General features: G+C 46.9%; 1 protein-coding gene across 2 annotated transcripts in view; it reads left to right on the forward strand.

The window, feature by feature from the left end:
• Positions 1-1,659: 1,659 nt before the first annotated feature.
• Positions 1,660-25,992, forward strand: part of RALGDS (ral guanine nucleotide dissociation stimulator) — a 92,252-nt gene continuing 67,919 nt past the window's right edge. The window contains exon 1 of one of the 2 annotated variants that reach the window (XM_020982002.2): positions 1,660-1,773. In XM_020982002.2, the coding sequence (XP_020837661.1) occupies positions 1,753-1,773 (21 nt within the window). In that variant the 5' untranslated portion in view covers positions 1,660-1,752. Of the gene's footprint in view, positions 1,774-14,402; positions 14,762-25,992 lie in introns of those variants that run through there. The other variant, XM_020982001.2, reaches the window with a different exon arrangement.

Consider the following 25,992-nt stretch of genomic DNA (forward strand, 5'->3'; position numbering starts at 1 on the left):
CAGTCCACATCCTCAGCATAGCACAGACAGGGACCTGTAAGAACCCCTCCTTCTGCCCTGCTCTGTGTCCATTCTGTCTTCTTCCTGGGTTGCCCCAGATAATGGGGGAGGAAGCATTTGCTGAGGGCCATTAAAAACATCCCTGGGGGAGGTGAGGAGGGAGGGTGGATAAGGAGACCTGCTGGGGAGAGGGGCTCAGTGTAAAGAGACCTAACTGAAGGAATCAGGGTGGTCTCTTCTGGATTGTCTCTCCTGCTCCTCCTTAAGAAAACCAGTTCATTTATTTATTTATTGCAGTTTCCAGGCAACTCTAAGGCCCACATGGGACTGGCTCTCAGGTGCCTACTGGCTTTGGGGGAGGTGGGGCCGAGACAGTTGAGAGTCAGGCAGAGAGAGGCTGTTGCCAAGGAATAGAGATCCTGAGCTCTTTTCCAGGTCCCCAAGGGCTGCTACCAGTGTAACATGAAATTTCTACAAAGGAACTCAAACATTTTCCCAGGGCATGGCACTGTCCAGGAGCCCTGGGCAGAGAGGGTGACAGGCAGTGCCTGTGACTGTGTGGCCTGCCTACCGGGCGGATGGGGGTGTGATTGGATGAAGCTCTGGCTTTCTAGAATAGAGGCTGTGTGTGACGGGGGAGGGTTGTCCTGCACTTGTTTGGAAAGCTTTAGGGAATCATAGACTTATGACAGAAACAGCTGAATTAGACTCTCTCTATGAGGCCTGGGTTTCAATATCCACTTTGCGCCTAACTTGTGTGACTGATCAGTTCACTTCCTCTACCCTGGCTCTCATTTTCCCTCTGTCTGTAATATGAAGGGCTCGAACTACAATCATCTCTGAGGGCCTTTTCAGACCTGATTCGGATTTTATGGACGTGCTTGTGCACAGATGTATGCTTCCTGTGTGCCCTGCCCAGTACATGTTTAGCGATCCCGCGAGCACGTATATGCGGAGAATTTATAAGCTTCTATGTGCCTGGATGCGAGAATGGGATCCCGCTAGATGTTCGGAGGAGCAGGTGTGTGCGTAGGAGGGTCACAGGGGTGTGTGTATGTGGGGCCTGAAGTCCCCGCAGAGCCCTGGCCTCCTGGATGCCCTTCGAGGGCGGATGGTGGATGTGTCTCGGGTGGGGCACCTTACTTGAATAAGGTTCCTCGGGGGCAGGACCACCTTTCTCGCCCCTCCGGGTTCCTCTTCCCACACCTGCTGGGGCGGGGCATGGAGGGGGCCTAACGCTGGGCTCCGCCCCGCGTCCCCTCCCCCTCCTCGGAGCCCGGCGCTGCCAGGGCACGGGTCGGGGCGGAGCCGAGCAGTGCCTAGCCCCCCAGCCCGGGGCGCAGCAGCGGGGAGGGAGGAGCAGAACGGAGCAAGGGGCAAAAGGCTGACGCTGGCCAGCACAGCCCGGCACGGCACAGGGAGGCGAGCGCGGCAGGGCGCATCCCGGGGCAGCGCAGACAATGGGAGCGGCGGAGGCCAGCGCAGCCGGTCCCGGCCGCTGAGAGGTGATAGGGGGTGCCCGGGGCATGAGCTGAGTCGGGATTTCCTGAGTGCGGGGGCCTCCCCGCCCGGGTCCCTAAGCCAAGCCTGGCCGAGCTGGGGGGACCATGGCGAGCGGTCCCTGAAGCAGTCTCTGGGGTACGGAGTCCGGCCGGGGGGCCCCGGGCCCGCCCCATCTCTATCACTCTCTCCAGCCCCGTCTGAGTTCTCCTTGACACCCCGCCGAGGCGATGCGAGGCGGAGGGTAATGTGATGATGATGGTGGATACCCAGGTGAGTGACCTCGGAGCCCCGATTCTTAGCCAGGTCCCTTAATTAGCCCCATAGCTTCCCCCCCCCCCAGCCCGACTGTAAATGAGTTGGTAAGGTGGCTGCCGTAAGGAGCCTAGGGACCACCACCCCCAGGCTCAAATGCACTGGTCGTCCCTGTTGACCAGTCTGGGGAAAAGAAGGGAGCTGGGGCCCTCTAAGTCGTCCAAAGTATTGGGGGAACCTAGAGGGGGCAGCTAGCAAGGGGATGTGATGTTCTTCATGGTCAGAAACCCTCACAAAGCAGCAACGACGTGCTGTAAGTGGTCCCCTCCTATAAACCAGACCAGAATGGGACGGCAATGAGAGGATGAGCTGGGCAAACTGCTTAGGAGGCTGACACATTTGTGGGAAACCAAGCAAGGGGCAACTCTTCCCTGTCACACAGATGAGAGATCTACTGGGGGCCAAGGGGTAGGTGGAGGCTCAGAATCAGGGCTGAACTGGGGAAAATCTGGATTACTGATTCATATGTGGAAGAGGTATCTCAGGGATCCCTGCTCTCCAGCTCACAGGAGGTTCAGAGTTGCTAGTCTTGGGAGTACCCTGGGCTCTGATGTTCCGAAGATCAATATCTCCCCCCAAGCCTCTGAGTGAATAAGGGTACAAAGAATAGAGAAATTCCTGTTAGGACACCCCTCCCCCAATCAGTCCAGGGTGAGAGACCCATCCCTATCACCTCCCTACTAGTTTTCTTCACTGTCACCAGGCAGGCTAGCAGGAGTCAAGGGCAGTGTTAGAGGCAGCTAGGTGATGCAGTGACTAGTGTGCTGTGCCTGGAGGCAGGAAGACCTGAGTTCAAATCCAGCCTCAGACACATACAAGCTGTATGACCTTGGGCAAGCCATTTAACCTCTATCTGCCTCAATTTCCTCAACTGTAAAGTGGGGGAAATAATAGCACCTACCTCTCAGAGTTGTGAAGATCAAATGTTTAGATACCATTTGCAAAGCGCTTAGCACAGTGCTGGGCATGGAGTAGATATGTTTAATAGATGCTTTTCCCTTTCTTTCCTCCAATGTAAAATCAGGGCCCCGGGAAAATATCTGAAACAGAGAGTGGCGTCTAGGGCCTAGAGTTGTGTGTATGCAGTAGGAGATAGCCTGGCAAGGAATTTTGCCAGACAGGAGAACATGAAGACTTCCCCTAGAGGGGGCTTCCAGTCTTTTCCCTCTTGCGGCACAGCCATGCAGAAAAACCAGTGTACCAAGTCAGGCTCCCAATATCTTCCTTCTCCCTCCAGCCCACACAAGATTTATTTACTTGGCAAGAAGCGTAGAATAGAGGGAAAGGCTTTAGCTTCCCAATTTGTAAAATGGGGGGGTGGGGAGGGAACATAGCTTTAGGGTCCTTAGGAATCTGGGGTGGGGAACCTGCAGCCTCGAAGCCACATATGGTCCTCTAGATCTTCAAATTCGGCCCTTTGACTGAATCCAAATTTCACAGAACAAATCCCTTTAATAAAAGGATTTGTTTTGTAAAACTTAGACTTAGCCAAAAAGCTGAACCCAAAGACCTATAAGGCCACAGGTTCCCCACCCAACCCCTTCATTTTATAGATGAGAAAACTGAGGCCCAGAGGAAGGAATCAAGTATTTATTAAGCACCTACTATGTACCAGGCACTGTGCTAAGAGCTTTCCAAATATGATGTCATTTAATCTTCACAACAACCCTGGGAGGTGGGTGGTATTATTACCACCATTTTATAGTTGAGGAAACTGAGGTAGATATCGATTGATTTGCCCAGGGTCGCACAGCTCATAAATGTCTGAGGCTAGACTTTAACTCTGGTCTTAACTGACTACAGGCCCAGTACTTTATTCACTTCGCCTCCTAGCTGCACACGGTAACATGTAACAGAGCCATGATTCAAACGCAAATTGTTTTTTGTCTGTTTTATGTTGAATGTTCTTTTCGTTATAATATCTGAGGGTTCAGAGTTTGGACCAGTTCAATCAATTAACCATTGTGTGTGGAACACTGTGGTGCATGTTGAAGATCTCTAACATCTCTTCCAGCTTTAAAAAAAAAATAGTGTATGAAGCTAAGCATCCAGGCCTGACCTGTTTTCACCCTATAGGAGCTTTCATTGGTACAGGGTGGATTGGGATCTTTTTGGTTAGTAGAGTGACTTGGACGAGTGGAAATAAAGGATTTAGGAAGGGAGGACCCTAACCACCTCAAGATCCTGCCTGGATCCCAGCCCTTAGGGAAATGATTCCTCTGTTTTTACTAATGCAAGAACAGGGGGCTGGGAGGGGAGGGGGCCACCTACAGGAGTGGAGAGAGGAGGTGGAGTGGTGCCTTGGAAAGGGAGTCTGTTATCTTAGTCCAATCCACCAGGGGGTGAGGGCCTTCCTCATACTGACGCCATACTTGAGGGCTCTGTGAACAGTGGACAGTCTCAGTCTTGAACCGGGCTCGGTTCCATCACCCCTCCCCTTACAGGACCATCCCAAGCAAAGATTATTGTCTGTCCCACCCCTCCCCCCACCCCAGTCTGCATCTCAGACAAGCAGGTATCACTCCCCTACTTAAAAATCTTAACCATTCCAATATATTGACTTGTTTTGCTTAACTCTACTTAATTGCAATGAGGGATGATTCTCTGGGAGCACATGTAATCATTGGGAAGTGATGGTGAAGTACAAACAATAAAAGAGCATCAGTTAGACATTTTAAAGGGAAAGGAAACAAAATCTTAACCAGCAATGTTAACACCCAGGAGGGAGGCAACCACATTCAAGTAGAAATTGTGCTGGACTTAGAGTCAGAGGGTTTGAATCTTGGCCCTGCTATGTACAATCTTGGGCTAGTCATTTAACTCTGCCTCAGTTTCCCTATATGTAAAATAAGGCGGATGGCCTAGATGACCCCTAAGGTCCCATCTAGCTCTCAATCTATGATCTGGGGATTGCCTGTGTGCAGAGCCCTTTAAGTCATTCTGGATCAATAAAAGGGAAAAATCTCTGCTGTTAGCCAGCTTTATGTCCTGGCTTCAGTCTCTTCCATGGGTCTTAATATCTCCATCTGTCAAATAAGGGTGTTGGATTAGATTTCTTCAGCTCCCTCCAGAGCTAAGGCTCTAAGCAAAGGCAAGGTAGGTAATGCCCATTACAAAAGCAGACATATGGCATCTTAAAGTTTACAAAGTGCTGCATATCCATTATTTCATTTGCTAACCACACCATCTGTAGGGATTTCCCCCACCTAAGTGTTCTAGGACAGTGACGTCTGGTTTTAAATGTCATGGAAAATCCAGAAGCTCAGCTATGCACCTACTGTATGTGAGGCTCTAGGGTAGGAGCCAGAGGAGAGACAATGGTGAGGGAGGCAGGGTCCCTGCCTTCAAGGAGCTCTCATCGTGGGATGAGGGAGACCGGATGTGAATACACAAAGAGGGCAATGTCCTCACTTTGAATCCACGAGCCTTTGGTGCTGTGACCCAAGAACCACAAAGGACAAGTGCTTAAGAGAATCCAAAGGAGGAGGGAGAGAACTAGCTGGGGAAACCAGGGAAGGTTTTGTGGAAGAGTCCGTGTTTGTTGGATAGGCAAAATCGGGGGCAGGGTTGGGCAGGGGAATAGCCTGAGCCAACTAGTGGCTGTCAGACAACATCACCACAAGCATTGGAAGGGGACCTATTGCTCCCAAGCGGGCAAACCCAGTAGCCTCTATTCTTTGAAGTGTGAACAAATGCTCAGATCTGATTGTTGTTGTAGTTGTTGTTGTTAAACATTAATAGGTTTGGGGTACCCTCCCTACCACTTTCTACTCCTCTACTCACCTCTTTTTCCCAACAGCTTCACAGGACCCCCAAAATTAAAGGGCCCAGGATGATCACCTTAATTGTCAATGATGGTCTACTTAGAATAGCTTTTTAGGCACCACTACCTGGTGAAAGAAAAAAAGAGCCTAACCCTGAGTTTGGAGCAGTAGAGTAATTCCTTAGAGAGTTCAGAGCACAAGTGTCCCTTTTGTCAGTAGCTACAGAGATGAGGAAAACCCTGCATGGTAGGATTCCTAGATCCTCAATAAGGCAGGACAGGAGGGATCACAGGGTCCTAAACCTACGGACACACTGCCTGGCCCTGATTTGGTCATGGATGCCAGGGTGGAGATCATAGGATCATAGGGCCAAAGAAGTCATCTTGTCCAGCATTCTCATTTTACAGATAAGAAAACTGAGGCTTAGATTAAGTGACTTTCCCAAGGTCACATAGCTAGAAAGTGCTAGAGACCAGAGACCAGGTCTTTATTATTTCAATGCTCTAAACACTGACTTTAGGAAAAAGCCACGTCCCTTCCCTGTGACCATAGGATCATAGATGTAGACTTGGAAAAGGCCTTAAAGGCCATCAAGTCTAACCCCTTCTTTTTATGGATGAGGAGACTGAGGCCCAGGGAAGTTAAGTGACTTGCTGAGGGTCACACAATTAGTAAGTGTCAGATGGGATTGTAACCAAGTCTCCTTGATTCCAGGTCCATCACTCTTCCCACTGTTACCATGCTATGTTGCTTATAAATCTTCAGTGATTCAGTATTGCCTTTAGAATAAAATATGAACTCAGTCCAGCAGTTAAGGCCCTCTACAACCTGGCTCCAACCCATCTTTTAAATAAAAATAAAAATACTGATGTTCTTTTCTTTCTTTTTTAATATCACTGTCATTTCATCCTCCCCATGTCTTCCAATCCTTTGACCCCCTCAGTTCGTTCCTAGGCCATCAAACTGACACTGGCTATGCTCTCTTTCCTTCCCTATCTTGACCTTTTAGGGAGCCAGTTCAACTCTTGAGTCCTCTTGAGTCCTTTCCCCCCTTATCCTGTTGCCCATCCTGCCCTAACAAGTCCCAGCCTTGGATTTCTCCTATCATCCATTGCCTGTGCTCCTACTCAGGTGCTGCTGAGTGAAATTGGAGAAAATCATGAAACTGGATCCACTACAAATCTATGTTACATAACCTCAATTGGGCTCTCACTGATTCAAGGCAGTCCCTTTATACCTCAGGAAGATCTGAGTTCAAATCTGGCCTCAGACACACTAGCTGTGTGACCCTGGGCAAGTCACTTAATCCTGTTTGCCTCCGTTCCTCATTAGTAAAATGAGCTGGAGAAGGAAAGGGCAAACTACTCCATTATCTTTGCCAAGAAAACCCCAAATGAGATCATGAAGAGTCAGACATGACTAAAACAATTGAACAACAAATTAACTCGCTATCCCACTCACCACAGAAGCTTTTCCAAATCTTTTGATCCTTCCTCAAACCTCCCATGGCTCCTTCTCTCCTCACCCTCTTAACTGAGAACTTTGCCTTATATTTCACTGGAAAAATTAAGGCCATTCAATGAGAATTCCCTCTTTTCCCCTCCTCATCTCATAGCATTCATGCACCTTCTGCAAGTATCTCCACCCATTTCACATAAAGAGGTAGCCCTCCCCCTTGCTAAAGCAGACCTCTCTACATACACAAGTAATCCTATCCCATCCCATCTTCTCCAGATTGTCCCCTCTGTTCTTCAGTCTCTCCTTACTGTCTGCTTCCCTACTACCTACAAACATGCCTGTCTCCTTTGTCCTCAAAAAAACCCCTTCACTCTATGTGTCCATTGATGCTAGCTATCATCCCATATTCTTCCTCCCTCCTGTGGCTACACTCCTTGTAAAAGCTATCCACAATCAATGCCTTCTCTTCCTTTCCTTTTACATCCTTAACTTTCCACAGTTTGATCCCAAGAGTCAACCCAAACTCTTCTATTCAAAGTAACGATCTCTTAATTGCCAGATCGAATGGCCTCTCCTCAATCTTCATCCTTCTTGACCTCTCAGCAGTCTTTCACATTTGTTAATCACCCTCTTCTCCTTGATAGTCTTCTTTCTAGTATTCTGTGACACTGTTCTTTCATGGATCCCCTTCCACCTGTTGGACTACTCCTCAGCACCCTTTGCTATTGCTTCATCGCTATCATACCTGCTAATGGTGGGTGTCCACCAAGGCTCTGTGCTGGACCCTCTTCTCTTTATACACTATTTCAGCTCCAACAGATTCAACTGTTCTCTCTATAAAGATGTTTCTTACATCTATATATCCAGCCTTTACCTCTCTTTTTCTCTTTTCTCATCTAGAACTGCCTATTGGACATCTCAAACTGGATATCCCATACACATCTTACACTCAACATATCTAAAACTGAACTCATTATCTTTCCCCCTAAAACCTCACCCTCTTCCTAATTTTCTTGTTACTCTTGAGGATACCACCATTCTCCTCTCCTCACCCAGGCTCCCAACTTTGGTTCCATTCTTGACTCTTCACTTTCTCTCCACCCCTCCCCCCAATATACAATGTGTTGCCAAGTCCTGTCAACTTTACCTTTAAAATATCTCTTATATATGTCCCCTTCTCTCCTGTGACACTGCAACCACCCTGGTACTGGCCCTCATCACCTCACACCCGAACCATTGAAACAATCCACTCCAATGCATGCTTATATATCAAAGTGATCTTCCTAAAGTCCAAGTTTTCACACGTCACCTCCCTGTTCAGTAAACTCCAGTGACTCTCTATCACCTCCAGGAGCAAATATAAAATCTTTTCTTTGGCTTTTAAAGCCCTTTATAGCCTGGCCCCTTTCTGCCTTTCTAATCTTCTTACATCTTCTTCCCCTCTATGTACTCTGCCATGCAGTGACACTGGACTCCTTGCTATTCCTCAAACACACTCCATCTTCTGGCTCTGAGGATTTTCACTGGCTGTCCCTCCTCACCTCCATCACCTGGCTTCCCTCATTTCCTTGAGTTTCAGCTCACACTCTATCTCCTACAAGAAACTTTTCTTACTGTTCCAATACCCTCCCTCTGAGTTACCCTTAATTTATCCTGTATGTACCTTGTTTGCACACAGTTATTTGCATGTTGTTTCCCCACTAGACTATGAGTTTTTAAGAGCAGGAACTCTTGCTTTTATAGCCTCAACACTTCAGATAGTGGCTGGCACATAGTAGGTGCTTAATAAATGCTTGTTGATTGACCACTGATTCTTCCTCCATTGTAACAAATAAGCATAGTCAAACAAAATAAGTCAATTCATTGGCCATTTCTAAAAACACGTGCTGTGTTCTACAGCTCTAGTCTACCACTTTTCTGTCTGGAAGCAGAAGGCTTGCTTCACCATCAGTCACGATTGGTTACTATACTGATGAGTTAGTTCTGAAGTTATTCAGTATTCACAGCTTCAACGCAGTCCCTTTCTATCTCCTTAATAACTCATTGGAGGCAGCTAGGTGGCTCAGTGGACAGAGCACCAGGACTGGAAGCAGGAACACCTGAGTTCAAATCTGACCTCAGACACTTGCTAGCTGTGTGACAAGTCACTTAACCCTGTTTACCTCAGTTCCTCATCGGTAAAATGAGCTGGAGAAGGAAATGGCAAACCATTTTGCCCTTATATGCTTGTGATTATCACATGAACTGTTCTCCAGACCCATCTACCTTTCCAGCCTTATTTCATGCTAGTTCCTTTAATGTATTCTGTTCCAGCCAGACTAGACTACTTGGTGCTCCCCAATCACATCTTGTCCTCTCCTTCCTCCATCCATTGGTATAGCCCATCCTATACCTATCACCTTCTATTTCCTCATCTCCTCCAACATGGAAATCCTTCTCTTTTTCAATGCCTAGCTCAGGTATCTATTTCTCCAAGAAGTCTTCCCTGATACCCCTTCCCAAACAACTTAAAGGTGTTCTTTCCCTCCTTGGATTTTCCTAGAGTACTTTGCTTCTTTCTCTCTCTGTCTCTGTCTCTCATTCTCTCTCTCTCTCTCTCTCTCTCTCTCTCTCTCTCTCTCTCTCTCTCTCTCTCTCATATACATATGTATATGTATATATATGTACATATATATACACATACATACATATATCTTGTATCAAATTTATCTGCATAACATGCTGCATACCTTCCCTCACCCCCCCCCCAAAAATGTTTAAAAACCAAAAGCAAGTTCCTTGAGGACGAGGACTGGTTTGGTTTGATTTGATTTGAATCCTATGCAGGACGTGTATTATTTGTTGCCTACGTGTGAAGACTACAGGGGCCAGCAGGTGGTGCTCTGACCATCCAGTTATTTGAGTGTTTTCCCTTGGCCCAGATGGCGCAAGAAGCCCTGGCTTTGCTCTGCAGTTTCCAGTACAAGGCCCCTCCTTGCCCCACCATCTCCCCTGTCCACAGCAGTCATGGTCTAGAGAAGCAGGAAGAATCTGCTCATGGAACAGGCCCCCGAATGAACCGTCCCTTGTTCTTCTGTTCTGAACCATAATATCCCTTATGGATGATTCCGAAAAGCATATCATAGGGTCTTCTTCCCAGATCTTCCACCTCACAGCCTTGGGGACCCTGTAGAGTATATAGGAATCCAGGCTTCAGGATAGCCACTGATATCTTCTTCCATCCTCACCTCCTACTCCCAAAGGACCAACAAGACAAGTCATCCTAATTCTCTGACTGGTCAGTGGTGGAGAAAGCCCTGAACTTAGAGTCAGGAAAGGGATTCCAGACCTTCTCCTGTCACTGAGAGAGAGAGAGAAGGAAGGAACAAGTATTTATTTAAGCACCTACTATGTGCCAGGCACTGTGCTAAGTACTTTCCAAATGTTATCTCATTTCACCCTCGCAGTAAAAGTCTAGGAGATAGGTGCTATCATGACCCCCATTTTACAGTTGAGGAAACTAAGGCAGACAGTGGTTAAGTGACTTGCCCAAGGTCATAAAGCTCTTAAGTATCTGAGGCCAGTTTTGAATCTGGTCTTCCTGACTCCAGGCCTGGCACTTTATTCACTACACCACCCAACTGTTTAAATGTGTGACCAACCATACTGGGCCTCAGCTTCCCTATCCATAAAATTGTAAAGGCAGGGTACACAAGATAGATGAATATTTACCTATGTATTGTATATGTGTGTATATATATATGTATATATATATAATTTATTATATATATGTCTTTGCATACTTAAACATGTGTACAAATTGGCTGAGACAAGGGATTATGGATAGCTGTCTATCCTTGTGCATATCAGGGGCTGGGTATTGGGAAATATACATCCCTGTCAAGCAGGAGAGGTGGTTCTGGAGACCTTTCCCCTTCTTAGCCCCCTAACTGGGTCAGCCCTGGTGCTGCAGCCAAAAGACAGAACTTGAAACCAAAGAGCAATGATTATGGAAAGAGCAAAAGTATAAGCAGGGATAATGATGTGTTAGCCCTTTCATGTCTCTAGCCTGGAAAAGAGCACAGGATGGAAGTACAGTGAGGCCAAATGGAGAGGTAATGATGGCCCAGAGAGGGTACCCTCATAGCTAAAGGGAAATGAATTACCTGGGATCACACACCATGTCAAGAAAGAGCACAGAATGTAGAAGGTGCCCCTGGCTCCCTACTATGAGATACCCCAGCCTTCTTCCAGGGATGCCCCTGAGTCAGCCAAACCAGAGTAAGTGGGAGTAAGAGAGGAGATGAGGGAGAGTGTGTAAAAGGGGAGATGGGACTGTAAGGTTCCTGCCACATTCCCCTAAAAAATGGCAAGCCCCAGAAGAGGGAAGGTTTCTATGGCAACAATTTTGGGGTAGCCATAGCAACTGAAGAGCCCCCAAAATACCCACTGCTGATTGTTCCACATTGCCAGCTCTGGGAGGGAAGGGAGATAGCAATTTGGGGTGGGGGAGGAAGGAGGGAGATTTCCAAATGGCTCATCTGCTTCCTTTGTGCCAAGTATAGCAGAGCTGTCTTGCTCAGCATAGTCCAGTAGGAGCCTGGAATCGGGATGGCCTATTTTCCTAACACTCCTCTAGATGGGCTTTCAGGAATTTGATTGAGGGAGGGAAGAGGAAAACTCAACCCCACCCATACTTGACCAGATGACCCCACCAAGGCTGAGTCAAACAGCATCAGGGTGGTTGCCATAGTAACAATGTCCATTTCCTGGATACCTGCCTGACCAAGGGAACCCTGTCAACATAACAAGGTGGTTTTCCCTTATAGAAGAATAAAGGTCAGAAGGCCAAGGGCTGAACACTGGGAACTCCCTGCTGGGAGCCTGTCCAGCTAGGCCAGAGGTTGAAAGGAACGAAAATAAACATTCTAGAGTCAATTTACCTTAAAAAAAAACTTTTGTAGAATCCCTGTGACACACTATGTTGGGTTTTTAGAAATGATAGGGAGGCTGAGAAAGGGGGTCAGAACTAGTGTCCCTCCCACAGTGAAGTCCTGATCTCACCTTCTTGGAACCTTATGCCTCTCTGTCTTTCTTTCCCCTCCTCCCAGTTATGACCTCATTCCCTCTCCACAGCTGCTTGGTGTAGAGAGTTTGAGGGAGTAGAAGTGGGGCTACCCTGAGGTTCAGAAGGGGAGCCCAAAGGAGGCTGATATGGATTCTAGGCCCAGGTTTGCTTCCTTTCTCTGGGTCTTCGTTTTTCACATCTTGAAAAATGATAGGATCATTCTAGAAGATTCCTTCCAGCTGAACATTCAAAGCAGTATGGTTTGACCCTTTACCTCTCTGGTGCTAGGAGGTGGAAACCTCTTTCTCTTGAAGCAGGGTTTCCACTGGGAAGGGAGGAAAGTCTCTTTCCTGGCCTTCCCCCACCCCCAGATATATACACACCTTCCTCCCAATGCTATTTATTTATACATCTTTCACTTTATAAAAATAGCCTGCGAATGATGTTAGCTGATGTGGAGTTGATAGGGATTAAAGGCCTCTGAGAAGATGTTGGTTTCAGAACCTGTCATGGGAGCTGAGCAAGGTTGAATCAGCAAATGCCCCAGCTTCTTCTTCCCTTTTTGACCTGCCCTCCAAACAAGCACTCACTCAATCAGTAAGCCCCTGTGGAGTGTGAATGATGTGCAAAACATTGTACTAGACCTGGGGAGAGAGATGAATAAGTCATATACACATAGACTGGGGGGAGGGATCTATGTGCAGATGAGGAGAGAGTCCATGGATGGATTTCAGAGGGTTCATGAACTTGGATGGGAGAAAAATTCATCTTCATTTTCACTAACCTCTACCTGAAATTTATCATTTCCTTCAATTACGCAAGCAACCAAATCATTATTCTGGGACCAGAGCAATAGGTTTCACCAAACTGTCAAAGGGGCCCATGAGACAAAGTTAAGATACACTATATTATATCTTATAACTAAACTATATAATAGTTTATAATAAAAACTATATTATGTCTCATAACTAGACAAAATTAAGATACAGTAAGCATATACTAAGCTCATAGTAGAGTATGGGAGACAAGATGCATACAAAAAGATAGTTGTCCACTGAGAAAAATACGGCGATCCCTGTCCACTGACTGGTTTAAACAATGTGTTCAGTTGGATTCAGAGGAGGGAGAAAGCATTTTGGGATCCGGTAGGTAATCAAGGTAGGCTTCCTGGAGATGGCGAGATATGGCCTAGGCCTTGAAGGAAAGGTAGAATTTAGACATAATGGAGAGCATTCTAGGTAGTGGGAATGATGGAAGTTAAAGCTTCAGTGCTAGGAAGCATAAGACACTCAGAAAAACAGTGAGATCAGTTCTGTAAGGAGCAGAGGATGTACAAGTCGAACAGTATAGTTGAGATAAAGCTGGAAAGGCAGGTGGGAGCCAAACTGGGAGATGGAGGAGGGAGCAGAAATGTCAGGCTGAAGCATCTGAACTTTAGGCAGCAGGCAATAAGGATCCTCTGAAGGTTTATGAGCTGAGCTTCATGTGATGGAAGAGGTACTCCAGAAAGATTAATGGGGAAGAGGTACCAGGATAGAATGAATGGAGTAGCTTGAGGGTTACTGAGTTTCTCTCTTCCTCTTTGACAGCCATCCCAAGTTAGACTGACTTTGGGCTCCTGTAACGGGAGGTGGTTGGCGGAGGTGGGGGGGGGACGGGACGACTTGCAGAATGTCCCCTGGTGCTCTACAACTTGCAGATCGATTTGAGGGGCTCCTCTCTAAGAGGCCCACTAGGGACTGGTCACTCAAACTTCGAGGAGCTCCAAGTACAGAAATTTATCTGATTCCCAGGGTGAGAGGAAGGGGGCTGGTGGGGGCGGGTGGAGTGAAGCAAGGAGCTGCCCACCTCCACTTCCCTAACCGCCCTCCACACACAACCCTCCAGCGTCCACTCCCTCCCCTGACCACCATCCCACCCTCTCACCTTCCCGATCAGGCACAGGGCAGGAAGAGATCCTCGGCTGAGGATAATAAAAAGGTTCATTCCTTAGCCCCAGACTAACCACACCGAGTCAAAGCTGTTCCCTTTTCAGTCATCCCCACCAGGTGATCTGGGGAAGAGGTGACCCAGGTCCCTGAGGAAGGGTGGGGGAGGGCCAGGAGCTAAAGTGAGTCTTTCTGGTTTCTCCGGGCGGGGCCGGGGGTGAGGTGTCGGGGGTGGGGTGGGGGGAGAGGACCTACTACTGGGGCTTATAAAACAAAGGCAGTCCCGGTTTCCCTAGAGCTCGGGGGAGGGGGGGGTATGTGTGCGCGGATGTGTGTGTGCGCGCCGGTGTATACATGGTAATGAGCCCGGACGCCCCAGCTCTCTACTCAGTGCCAGGCTCTTTGTGAGTGAAGTGAGTGACTGAGCTAACCAGGAGAGCTGCAGCCCCAGCGGCAGGCGTGCTGGGGCCGCTCCCCCGCGAGCCTTTCGCCTCTAGGCTGTGGGCTGGGTTGGGGGGCGGGGGCGGCTCCTCGCGCCCGCTCGCTGGCTCGCAAGATGTGTGCTCGACTGCAGGGCACTGCCCAAAGGGCCCTCGTCCCCCAAAGGAGCTGAACGCCAGCTGGCAGAGGCTTGCCTGGGGACGGGGCTGAGAATGGAGGGTCGGCCTTTATTCAACGTGCAGAAGGCGCTAGTACAGCCCATGCAGGTGTTCATGTTGGACATCCCGCTGAGTGTGCAGGACGAAGAGGTGAGCCGGGGGGCAGGGGCTGGGGCTAAATGGCCTGACTCCCAGGGACGTTGGCCACACCCCTCTGGTCCCCCTGGAGGGGAACAAAGGCAGGCGGGCACCGGAGCAGGATCCTAGTGTGAAAAGCTGGGTAAGGTTGAGCCGAGCCAGGGTCTCCTCCCTCCGTCGTGGTGCATTTCTTCCCCCTCTCCCTGCCCCCGGGCTCTGGGCTCTCGGCTTGGGTCTGGCAGGCGCGAGCAGGCACGTGCTTGGCAGTACCCCCCCCACCCCCCGCCTCAAGATACTGGGTGTGGCTCCAGAGGCTCTTTCAGCGGCAGTCCCCAAACCTCTGCTTTTGCACTGTGGAAAAGTGGGCACCGTGGAAAAGCGGGGTGGGGGAGGGGTAGATTGCCTCCCTGCCCCCATCCTCTAGCCCAGCCCCGCCCCTCTCTCCACCCTGGTGGCCTCCAGGCTTAATCCCCCAGGGTCTCTGGTGTATAATTAACTCAATTCTATCCGTCTCGGTCTGATGGGGTGTCTAAGTGTTGTTTTGAGGTGGCTCTCACTGGGTGCCCTCACACCAGTGTTCTCTGTACACTCTCCTTCCCCCACTGCCACTCCAAAACCTCTCAGAGCTGGAAAGGATTTGAGACACCAATCGTCAAGTTCAAATTCCTCGTTTTGCATATGGGGAAATAGAGGCTCAAAGAGGGGATAGTGACTTGCCCAAGGTCACACAGCTAAATTAGAAGCAAAACCAGAATGCTAGCTCTGGCCTCTAGGCCTCTTAACCCTCAGTCTAGCATTCTTTCCATTATGCCATGACCCCTTTTCTTTTTGGAGAAAGGAGACTGACAGCTTCATGTTGTTATGCTGCGCCCACCCACCCACCCAAATTCTGGAATTAACACTGTTCCAACCTGCTTGGGCATGTACCTAAGTAGGAAAGTAGAGAGCAAGGACAAATTCCACAGGCAGGGATGAAGCCCAGGTCCACTGGGCATGGTTGGAACATGGGGTGCTAGGTGAAGTCTTCCTGGGACTGCTGGTGGCATATGTTTGGTGTTCCTTGGGTCCAGGCTGGATGTATTTGGGCTGTGGGGGCTGAGAGGGTGCCAGCCCTACCCCCCCATCACCACCCCCTCCCCCCCACACACCCAGGTGCTGGCTGTACCCTAGCACCCTAACAGACCTGGGGGAAGGAGGGAAAATCAGGACTGGATCACTTCGACAAGACTGGAATAGACTCCCCAGGGCACTCTTTTCTGTGGAAGGCATATATACTGGCTTGTGAACAAGGGGCAGATACCCTGGGGAGTGTTGCTGTGGACACTAACTGCAGTGAGAATGGTAAAGGGACCAAAGACCCAGGTGAGAATGAAAAGAACTACATGAGTGGAGATTCCTGAGACTGAAGTAGGAGTCCTGAGTTACAGAGATGAGGTTTTCTCTTCCTAAAAAGCCCTTCCTTAATCTCCCACCTAGTAAAAGAGGTAGGGGAGTTAGAGCATGAACTATTGTGCCCATTTAACAGATTAGGAAACTGGAACTAGAGAATTAAAGGCACTTCATCAGAGTCCCAGAACTAGAAAGTGATAGATCCTCCAAAACTAGAAATTGGGTCTTTCCACTTCTGGTCCTGGCAGAAAGAGCTTTGACCCTGGTCACTAAGGATGGGTCGAGTGCCAAGGAAGAAGGAGTGGGCAAGACCCCTTGCAGCTGAGGCTGAGCTCTGACTGGCTTCTGTGAGTCAACAGCTTTTCCTTTAACTCCTAATTCCTTGCACCCTTCTTCCCTCCTCCCCCTCCTCCTTCCATTACCTCAGACTCCTAAGAGAAGAAAACTGAGTTCTATAATCCCTTCTTTTCCCTCCAATCTGCTTTTATTAGGTCATCTCTCTGATCTTTAGTGCCTTTCCCAGAACTCTGGGAAGAGATTAGAAGCTTCAAAGAAATACATCTTTCCTAGTCTGCCTGTCTGGCCAGAAGCCTAGGAAGTTGAAACCTTTGTTGAAAAGTACATTTCAGAATTAACTGTTCTTCGATCATCTAGTCCATGCAAAAATAGCTACATTTCTTTCTCTTCCTCTGTAGGTGTAAGGCTCTGATATTAGTGTAATTCAAGGAAAGTAGGTACGAATGCCTGGGCTGTTTCCATTCTCCAGAATTGATTCAGCTCAAGCATTTATTAAGCACCTAGGTAGGTCAGTAGATAAGAGCAATGGATTTGGAGTCAGGAACACCCAAATTCAAATCCTGACTCAGACACTTACTTAGCTAGATGATCCTGGGTAAGTCATTTAACCTATCTCAGTTTCCTCATCTATAAAAATGGAGATAATAATAGCACCTACCTTGTAGGGTTGTTGTGAAGTTCAAATGAGATACTTTGATGTTGTTGTTGTGGATTCATGTCTGACTCTTCATGATCCCGTTTGGGGTTTTCTTGGCAAAGATACTGGAGTGGTTTGCTGTTTCCTTCTCCAGATCATTTTACAGGTGAAGAAACTGAGGCAAACAGGGTTAAGTGACTTGCCCGGGGTCACACATCTAGTAAGTGTCTGAGGCTGGATTTGAACTCAGGAAGAGGAATCTTCTTGACTCCAAACCCAGTACTACTTTATCCACTGCATCACCTAGCCACCTAATATATGTACAGATATGTACAGAGTTTTACAAACCTTAAAGCACCATATAAATGCTAGCTATTGACACTGCTAGCCCCTGCAGATACAAAGACAAAAAATACATACACACACATATATTTCTTCTCACAAAGTATTTATAATTCTCCTGCCTGGGAAAGTAAGGTCATGAGAGAATAAGTGATTTCTAGACTCGTAGACATGTCTGAGGTACACAGAAAGAAAATTACTTACTGGGGGTCACACAGCACTCAAGTGGCAGACAGCGGGTTACAAACCAGACATCCTTATCCTCTACTGCCCACAGATCTACCAGGAACCCTCCTAACCACCTCCTCAGTCCTCAGAGGAGGAGGAGATCCCTACTACCATTTCTCACTGATGAGAATCATCTCTCAGGATCAAATTAGGAACCTGCCCTGAGTTTCAAGAGAGAAAAATTCCTGATATCCAGGAGGATATAGGAGGATTTTTTTAATAACTATTTATAATTCACATTTATATGCAGCTTTCTGTTTTGCAAAGCACTTTGCTTACAACAACCCTGTGAGGTAGTTATTACAAGTATTATTACTCCCATTTTAAAGATTAGGAAACTGAGCCTCTGAGAGGTTAAGTATCTCAGGCAGTATTCTTTAATCTGGGGTAGTGAGGGAGGGAGGAGTCAAAAAGGGGATTGCACCAATATTAGGGCAGTACCTTTGATGTTGCAAGCTGGGAATACAGGTTCTGTTCTGTTTGAACAGGCCCCTCACCTTCAGTTCCAAGCACAATGATTCTCTGGGATTGCAAAGGGAATTTCTCTTCCCAGCCACATGGGGCTGGGGAAACCCTTCACTGCAGATATTTCTACATAGTCTACGTCAGGCCACAACGTCTTGGGGGATAGGTGTGTGCCTTTCTTCCAGTCTGATGTTGATCAAGGGATATATATGTATACAAGTGAAATTCATTGTCCACAGGATAATGTGTGGTCACGTGGATCTAATCCAACCCATACCTGAACAGGAGTACCTTTTATAATTTCCCAGTGGAAATCCACTGGCTGCATTTTGTTACATGTCATTCCATTTCGGGAGAACTCTGTTGGGCTTTTTTTTTTTTTAACGTCAAGGTGAAATCACCTTCTCTGCTATTTCCTCCTCATTCCTCCTAATTCTGGTCTCTGAGGCCAAGCTGAAATAATCTCATCCGTATTTCAGATAGCAGTTTTTTAAATATTCAAAGACAGTAATCACGTTCCCCCTAAGAATTCTCCAGACCAAAGTCCCTGGTTCTTTGGGTGAGCCCTTGAGGCCTCTCCCTCCATCCTGACCACCCTCCCCTGCACTGATCCAGCGTGTCAGTGTCTTTCTAAAATGTGATGCTTGGAACACGATGCTCCAGCTGTGGGGTGGTGTATGGATGAAAAATGTATAGGTGTACAAGACATATTTGTGCCCACATTAACATGACGGTATGTGCCTGTGTATGCCTGTAGGTCTGCAAGTACGTTCATGTGTCTGTGTCTATACATATACATAACTATACAGGGCAGGAAGGTGGTGCAGTGGATAGAATGCCAGGCCTAGAATCAGAAAGACCGGAGTTCAGATCCAGAAGTGTGATCCTGGGCAAGTCACTTAACCCTGTTTACCTCAGTTTTCTCATCTGTAAAATGAGTTGGAGAAGGAAATGGCAAACTACTCCAACGTCTTTGCCAAGAAAATCCCAAATGGGGTCACAAAGAGTCTGAAACAACTGACCAACAACAGATATATAAATGTGTGTATATGTAAGCATGTGTACACATATAATTGTGTAATATATGTTTGTATACACTGGGTGAGGGTGATAGACTTTGAGTGAAGTACCAGACTTTTGGTCCAACAGTGCCTACATTGAGAGAATGATGTGTAAGTTGTCTGGGGTCTTGACAGGCTCTCTGATAGGTGATAGGCTAGACTCAGAGTTCACAGCCTCAGCCCTGAAACAGGGCCTCTGGGCTGCAAGAGGCAGCTGGTGCCTGCTGACTCCCAGGGCCGTGACTTCCTTCCTGGGTATACGTGCCATCTTCCTGCTCCCCACCTCCCCACAGCCCTGCTGCTCAGAAGTCTGAGTAAGCCCTGGCACAAGGCCAAGCCCAGAATGTATACACCCGTACCCCTACCCTTACCCCACCCCCAACCAAGGATGTTTTTTGGTGTCTTCGAGAGAAGTGAGTGCAAGAAAGAACAAAGCTGAGAGGAGGGACATAGTATTTGGCAGTCAGAGGTTCTGTATTTACAGCAAGTGGGCCCCCTTTGGTGCATCCTGGCAGTGTAACTATGGGAGAGTCAGCTCATCTCTTAGTGCCCTGAATAATTGTAAAACTATGAGTTGCAGAAAGAGTGACAGCGTGCCTTGATAGTTTTCCTCATATGGAAGGATTCTATGTCATTGCAAAAATCAGTCCATTATTAGCCTATAGTCTTTATGTTCCTAGTTAAATAAGTGATAGAATATAAGCTCCTTGGGGGCAGGGACTGTTTTCATCTTTGCATTTGTACCTCCAGCACTTAGCACGGTGTCTGGCACATAGCAGGCACTCAATAAAAGCTTGCTGATTGATTGGTTACACTCTCTACAACAGCCCATCCCCTCTCCCCAATTCCTAGAGCCAGTAAAATTCAGGGTACTGAACTCTTAAGGAAGAGCCTTCCTTCTGGCCTCAGATTGATTGCAGGCAGAGGTAGCTTGGAGAGGTGGGAGATACTCTCAAAACTTCAGGTCAGCACCAATGAGTATTGGTGTCTCTCTTGGGCCCCTGTCATCTCCAAGCAGCCAGACTTCAGCCTTTCTCCTAAGTGGGCTGAGTTGAGCCCTATGGAGCTGATGGGGGAGGACTGAGAAAACTTTCAGGGCCTTACTCCCAGAAGGGAACTGTCTGCTGTCCTGCTGGGAGTGAGCCCATGGAGGGGAGAAGGGAGAAGGGAGGTTTGTGCTTCCCAGGCCCCGAACATAGCATCTCTTTAGAGTCCAGCATCCCCACCCCCAACACCAGGCACAGTGTGTTCCTAGGACCTCTCAACAATATCCTCACCACAACGGGATGTTTGTCCACTCTTCTTTGGCTTCAGAGTAACAGTGCCCACTGCCCGGCTGGCCACAGAGCAGAGAGGGAGTGTTGGGGGTGGGGTTCAGTGCCAGTGCAGAGACTAGAGCAAGGAGCAGATGACCGTTATTTATTGCTAGGGACTTCAACCCTCTGTGTGGTCTCTAGCCACAGGATCTTGTCCCTAGACTTATATTTCCCAGCCTCCCGGGAATTTAACTCTGATCTGCCATGTCTGGTTTAGTGACTAGAGCAATAGATTTAAAGTTGATAAGACTGGAGTTTGAATCCTGTATCTGATGTTTGCTAGCTAAGTGACCTAACTTCTAGGTTTTTTTTCCTCATTTGTAAAATAGATCTAATAATACTTCACTGGAGTTATTATGAGAAGAATCAAATGAAATTTTACACACACACACACACACACACACACACACGCACACACGCACACACACATATTTAAAGAGCTTTGCAAACCTTAAGGTTCTAGATAAGTGTAAGCTGTTAGACTCTATCCCAGCATTTAATCCCCTTTCTTAATTCTTAGCTTCTGTGCCTAGCACTTATGCAAAGGCTGTTGTTCAGACGTTTTCAGTTGTGACCAACTCTTCATGACTCCATTTGGGGTTTCTTGTCAAAGATACTGGAGAGCGGTTCACCATTTCCTTCTCCAGCTCATTTTACAGATGAGGAACTGAGGTAAACAGAGTTAAGTGAGTTGCCCAGGGTCACCCAGCTAAGTATCTGAGGCCAGATTTGAACTCAGGAAGATCAGTCTTCCTGACTCCAGGCCCAGCATTCTATCCACTGAGCTCTTTAAATCAATCAACAAGCCATTTATCAGGCCCTATTATAAGCCTTGAACTGGATTGCTCTAGGTATACAAATAAAAAGGGACAAAAAAAAGAGACTGTACCCTAAAGGAATTCACATTTAAATGCAGAAGATGACATGAAGGTAAATAGATATATATACAAGGAATATACAGAACAGATAGAAAGTAACCTTTAAAACAAAAACTTCAACCCATACTGACTTATAATGAACCATTCTTAATGGCTGAACTATGACGAAAGCCATGTATTAATTTTGTCATAATGAATTTTAAGCAAAGAGCTAAAGAGGTTGTTTTGTTTTGATTTGTTTTCCGGGAGGGGAGGGAAATATAAAAGTTTGAACCAGAATGGAAACCATAACAGACTTGTCCTACGTTATTCCAGCAGCAATTAGAATGGTCCAGCAAAAGGGCAGGCTGCCTTCTGAAGGCCGATGTCCTCTGTTTATGTTGTTGAAATCATTGTGCATGTTGATTAGCTGGTTCTGATCCTTGCACTCTGCATCAGTTCATATAAGTCTTCCCATGCTTCTCTGTATTCATCATCGTATTTGTCATTTCTCATACCGCAGTAATATTCCATTATATTCATGTATCACAATTTGTGTAGGCATTCCTCAGTCAATGGACATCTATTTTGTTTCCAGTTCTTTACTAATACGAAAATGCTGTTATAAATATTTGGTATTTATAGGGGCTTTCTTTTCGTCAGTGACCTCCTTGGGGGAATAAGCCTAGCCTTAGAATCTCTGGGTTAAAGGCATGGACATTTTAGTTATTCCCTATGAATAATTCCAAGTTGCTTTTTTATTGATCTTTTAAAAATGCTATAAAAAAATATTTTGTTGATCATCACTGTTACTTCCCACTTCCACCACCCTATCCCCATAGAGGCCTCCATCCAGCAAAACAAATCAATTCATTGGCCATGTGACTCATCCTTACCTCCTTTGAGTTTATCATCCCTCCCCTTCCCAAACCACCATACTTCCTTCCCCAACAAGGATTGACACCTGTGCCCAGAGGCCCTTTGGCTTTAGATTCCACATGCTGAGAAGCCAGATGCAAATTTGGCAGACACAGCCAGCCCTAGTCCTTAGGTGGCTTCATTTCTTGGAATGGCCCTCATCCCTGTTTCCAGTAACATAGCCTCTTCCTGAATGTGGCTTCCGTTCCCCAATCCTGGTTTCTCTGATTCCACCCACACTGGGGTATGCTGAAGATGTCCAAAGGCTCTCTTCGGTGGCGCCTTAAGGCCTCTCCTTCCAGAAAGTGATAACCAGATTGTATTCTTAACCTTCCAGGCCTAAAGGGAAGACTTTAGGCCCAAGGGCAGAATTTGGGGGAGTTCCTTGATGCGCCCTCCCTCACTTGTGTGGTTTAGCCAGTTTTCAGGGTTGGGGCAGGATTATTAGCACCTTGTGGGAAGAGGAGGTGTAAATTAGAATCCACAGAATTAGAGCCACAGTCACCCAACAGTATTGCCAAGGACCCCAGGGGCAGTTTCCAAGAGGAAAGAGGGTTCCTCCCTTGACAGAACTGATTTAGAATGCTGGTTGAGGTCTCTCCCTAAGGATGGAGATGGGGGAAGAGAAAAGCAGCAAACATTTATGAGGCACTTGCGATGTGACAGGCACTGTTCAGCAGATAGGGGCTTTAGAATCCTGAGGTGAACAGTCTCAGTTTTTCTCATCTGTAAAATGAATGAGTTGGACTAAATAGATGCTTAGGTTCCTTCCAGCACTTAGACTCTTTTTTTTAATTATACTTATACTTTTTGCTTTGACATTATCTTCATTTCTCCCAATATATCATTCTTTCCTCTACTCAGAAAATGTATGCAGTATTCCACACCTGTTGCTCCCCACCTCGGCAAAGAAAGAAAGAACAGCTCTGAAATCTAGTAAGTCTCATTTGTACAGGACCCGTTGTCAATGGTTATTGTGAGGTTACTATGTGACAGCAGATAAGAAAGGGATCTGAAATGCTCAGAACACTGTATCCCCATCAGGTGGTAGTAGGCAGATGGTACAGCAAATAGCAGAAAGCGTGTCTTTGCCATGAGCTGGGTCCACAGCAGGAGTCTAAGGTACATAGAATTCTCACTGCCGGCACAAGAATAACTGGAGTCTGGGTCTGCAAGGAATGTTTACAGCCAGTCAGGGTGGAGAGAAGCCAGGTCAGGGATTGTGTTGGAGGGGATGGGAGGAGAGCTCTCTGGCTGGGGCCACCAAGGCCAGGAGGACTTGAAGGTCAGAGAGAAGGACAAGGACCATTCCTTTGTATACTTAGTTTTTGGGGGTGTTGTTATTTTCTCCCCTTTCCTCCTCTGTCATTCTAAACACCTCAGACCTTGGTTTGAATCTCTGAAGCATTCCTTCTTAGAAACTGATGCCATCTTTAACTTTTAATTAATATTAACCACTTGAGACAAAGGGGACTTCATCTGGAACCTGTTCCCACCAAACACTGTTCTGTTCCTTTCTGGGAGTGTGTTTATCTGATTATGGGGAGAAGGGTACCTGACATCCCACTCCACCCTCCCTCTTACTCCAGTCTCTTTGGTCCACTCAGCCATCCACTCCACTGCTGTTACAGCCCTTTAGGGCATCAGAAAGTCTATTAAAAAAAAATTTTTTTTAAGACAGTTGAGGTTAAGTAACTTGCCCAGGGTCACACAGCTAGTGTCAAGTGTTCGGTCTGAAGCCAGTTTTGAACTCAGGTTCTCCTGACTTCAGGGCTGGTGCTCTATCCACTGCACCACCTAGCTGCCCCTATTTATTTATTTTTAGTTTTCAACATTCACTTTCATAAGATTTCGAGTTCCAAATTTTCTCCCCATCTCTCCCCTCCTCGCACCCAAAGACATGTAAATTGATATAGGCAGAAAATCTATTTTTGATTTCTAGTTCCCCACCCATCTTTCAGTAGAATGTAAGCTCGTTGATGGCAGGGAATGTCTCCTTTCTTTTCTGGGAGTTCCTTGTGAGGATATTGGGTAGTAGATGAGCCTGGAGTCAGGGAAGACCTGTGTTGGAAACCAGCTTCAGGCACTTATAACCTGTGTGACCCTGAGCAAGTCCCTTAACCTACAATTTGCCTCACTTTCCTCAACAGTAAAGTGGAGATCCTAACAGCACCTACCTCGAAGGGTTATTGTGAAGATCAAATGAGATAATATTTGTACTATTTGTACAATTCCTGGCACGCTATAAATACTTATTCCTTCCCCTTCCTCCTGTCCCACCTCTTTGTATCTGCATAGTGCCTGACACATAGCAGATGTTTAATAATGTTTGTTGAATTGAATCCAATAGCAAATTCTTTCCAAATTGAAGCCTATGTAGCCTTTAGCTGGCAAATTTCTCTCATCTCTCTCTTCTTTCTACTCATACCATCCCCACTGTAGTCCAGGACCTCGTAACTTCTTGCTTGGGCCATTACAATAGCCTCCAGTTTGGTCCCCCTGCCTTCACTCTCTCTTTCTGCATCTCCAGGCCGCCCCCCCCCCACAACAGCCAAATTAATATTCCTAAAGCAAGGGTCTGATCATAGCATTCCTCTGCCCAAGAAGCCTCAGGAGCTCCCCATTTTCTTTAGGATCAAATCCAAGCCTCCTCTGTTATTTAAAGCCCTGCACAACTTGGCTTCTTTCCAGGGTCCTTTCCACAGCTATATTTTCAGTAATGTGTAATCACATCTCACTCCCCCTCACATACTCTATCTACACCATTGTAGTTGAACTGTCCTGTTTGCCATTCCCCAAACACGATGTTCCATTAAGCCTGTCTTTGGACAGGCTGTCTGTCCCCTGGGCCTGGAATTCCTTCTTCCTTCACCCCCAACTCTCCGAATGCCAAATTCCCTTCAAAGCACAGCTAAAGTACCACCTCTCTCAAAAGATGGATTCCCCCCCCATTATTAGTGGCCCTTCTACCCAATCATTTTGCATTTATTTTGTATATCTCCTATATTTGTGGCAAAGTATGAATAAAGACCTGGCCCTAGAGCCAGGAAAACCTGGGTTCACTATCTGCCTTTGATACCTACAGGCTGTGTGATATTGGGAAACTCACATAGCCTGTCTGTGCTCGGACCGCCTTAGTAAATCACCTTGTCAGCTTTGCAGAGCAGGTGCTGCCTTTCCTTGGTGGAAGGAGCTTCCTCATCCTGTTCAGTCATTTAGCCGTGTGTGACTCTTTGTGACCCCATGGATGATATTGTCCATGGGGTTTTCTTAGCAAAGATACTGGAGTTGTTTGTCATTTCCTTCTCCAGTGGATTAAGGCAGCTAGAAGTTGTGACTTGTCCATGGTCACACAACTAATGACTGTCTGAGGTCCAATTCGAACTCAGGTCTTTCTGACTCCAAGCCCAGCATTCTATTCACTGAACCACCTAGCTGCCTCCTTTCCTTATCCTGGAGTTCCCTATATTAAATAATCACAGGGTACACTCCCTGTTCTCTTCTGTTTACTTACCTGTAACCCCTTGTATCATCCCAGTAGAACAGGAATTTGTAGCCTAGGGTCTGAACTTGTTTCTTTAAACATTTTGATAACTGGACTTCAATATAATTGGTTTTTGTTTGTTTGTTTAGTTGTTTGTTTTGTTAGGCAGTGGGATTAAGTGACTTGTCTAGGGTCACACAGCTAGTAAGTGTTAGGGGTCTGAGGCTATATTTGAACTCAGGTCCTCCT

This window comes from Phascolarctos cinereus, unplaced genomic scaffold (assembly GCF_003287225.1).
Source record: "Phascolarctos cinereus isolate Bilbo 61053 unplaced genomic scaffold, phaCin_HiC Scaffold_2;HRSCAF=192, whole genome shotgun sequence".
Classification (NCBI taxonomy): domain Eukaryota; kingdom Metazoa; phylum Chordata; class Mammalia; order Diprotodontia; family Phascolarctidae; genus Phascolarctos; species Phascolarctos cinereus.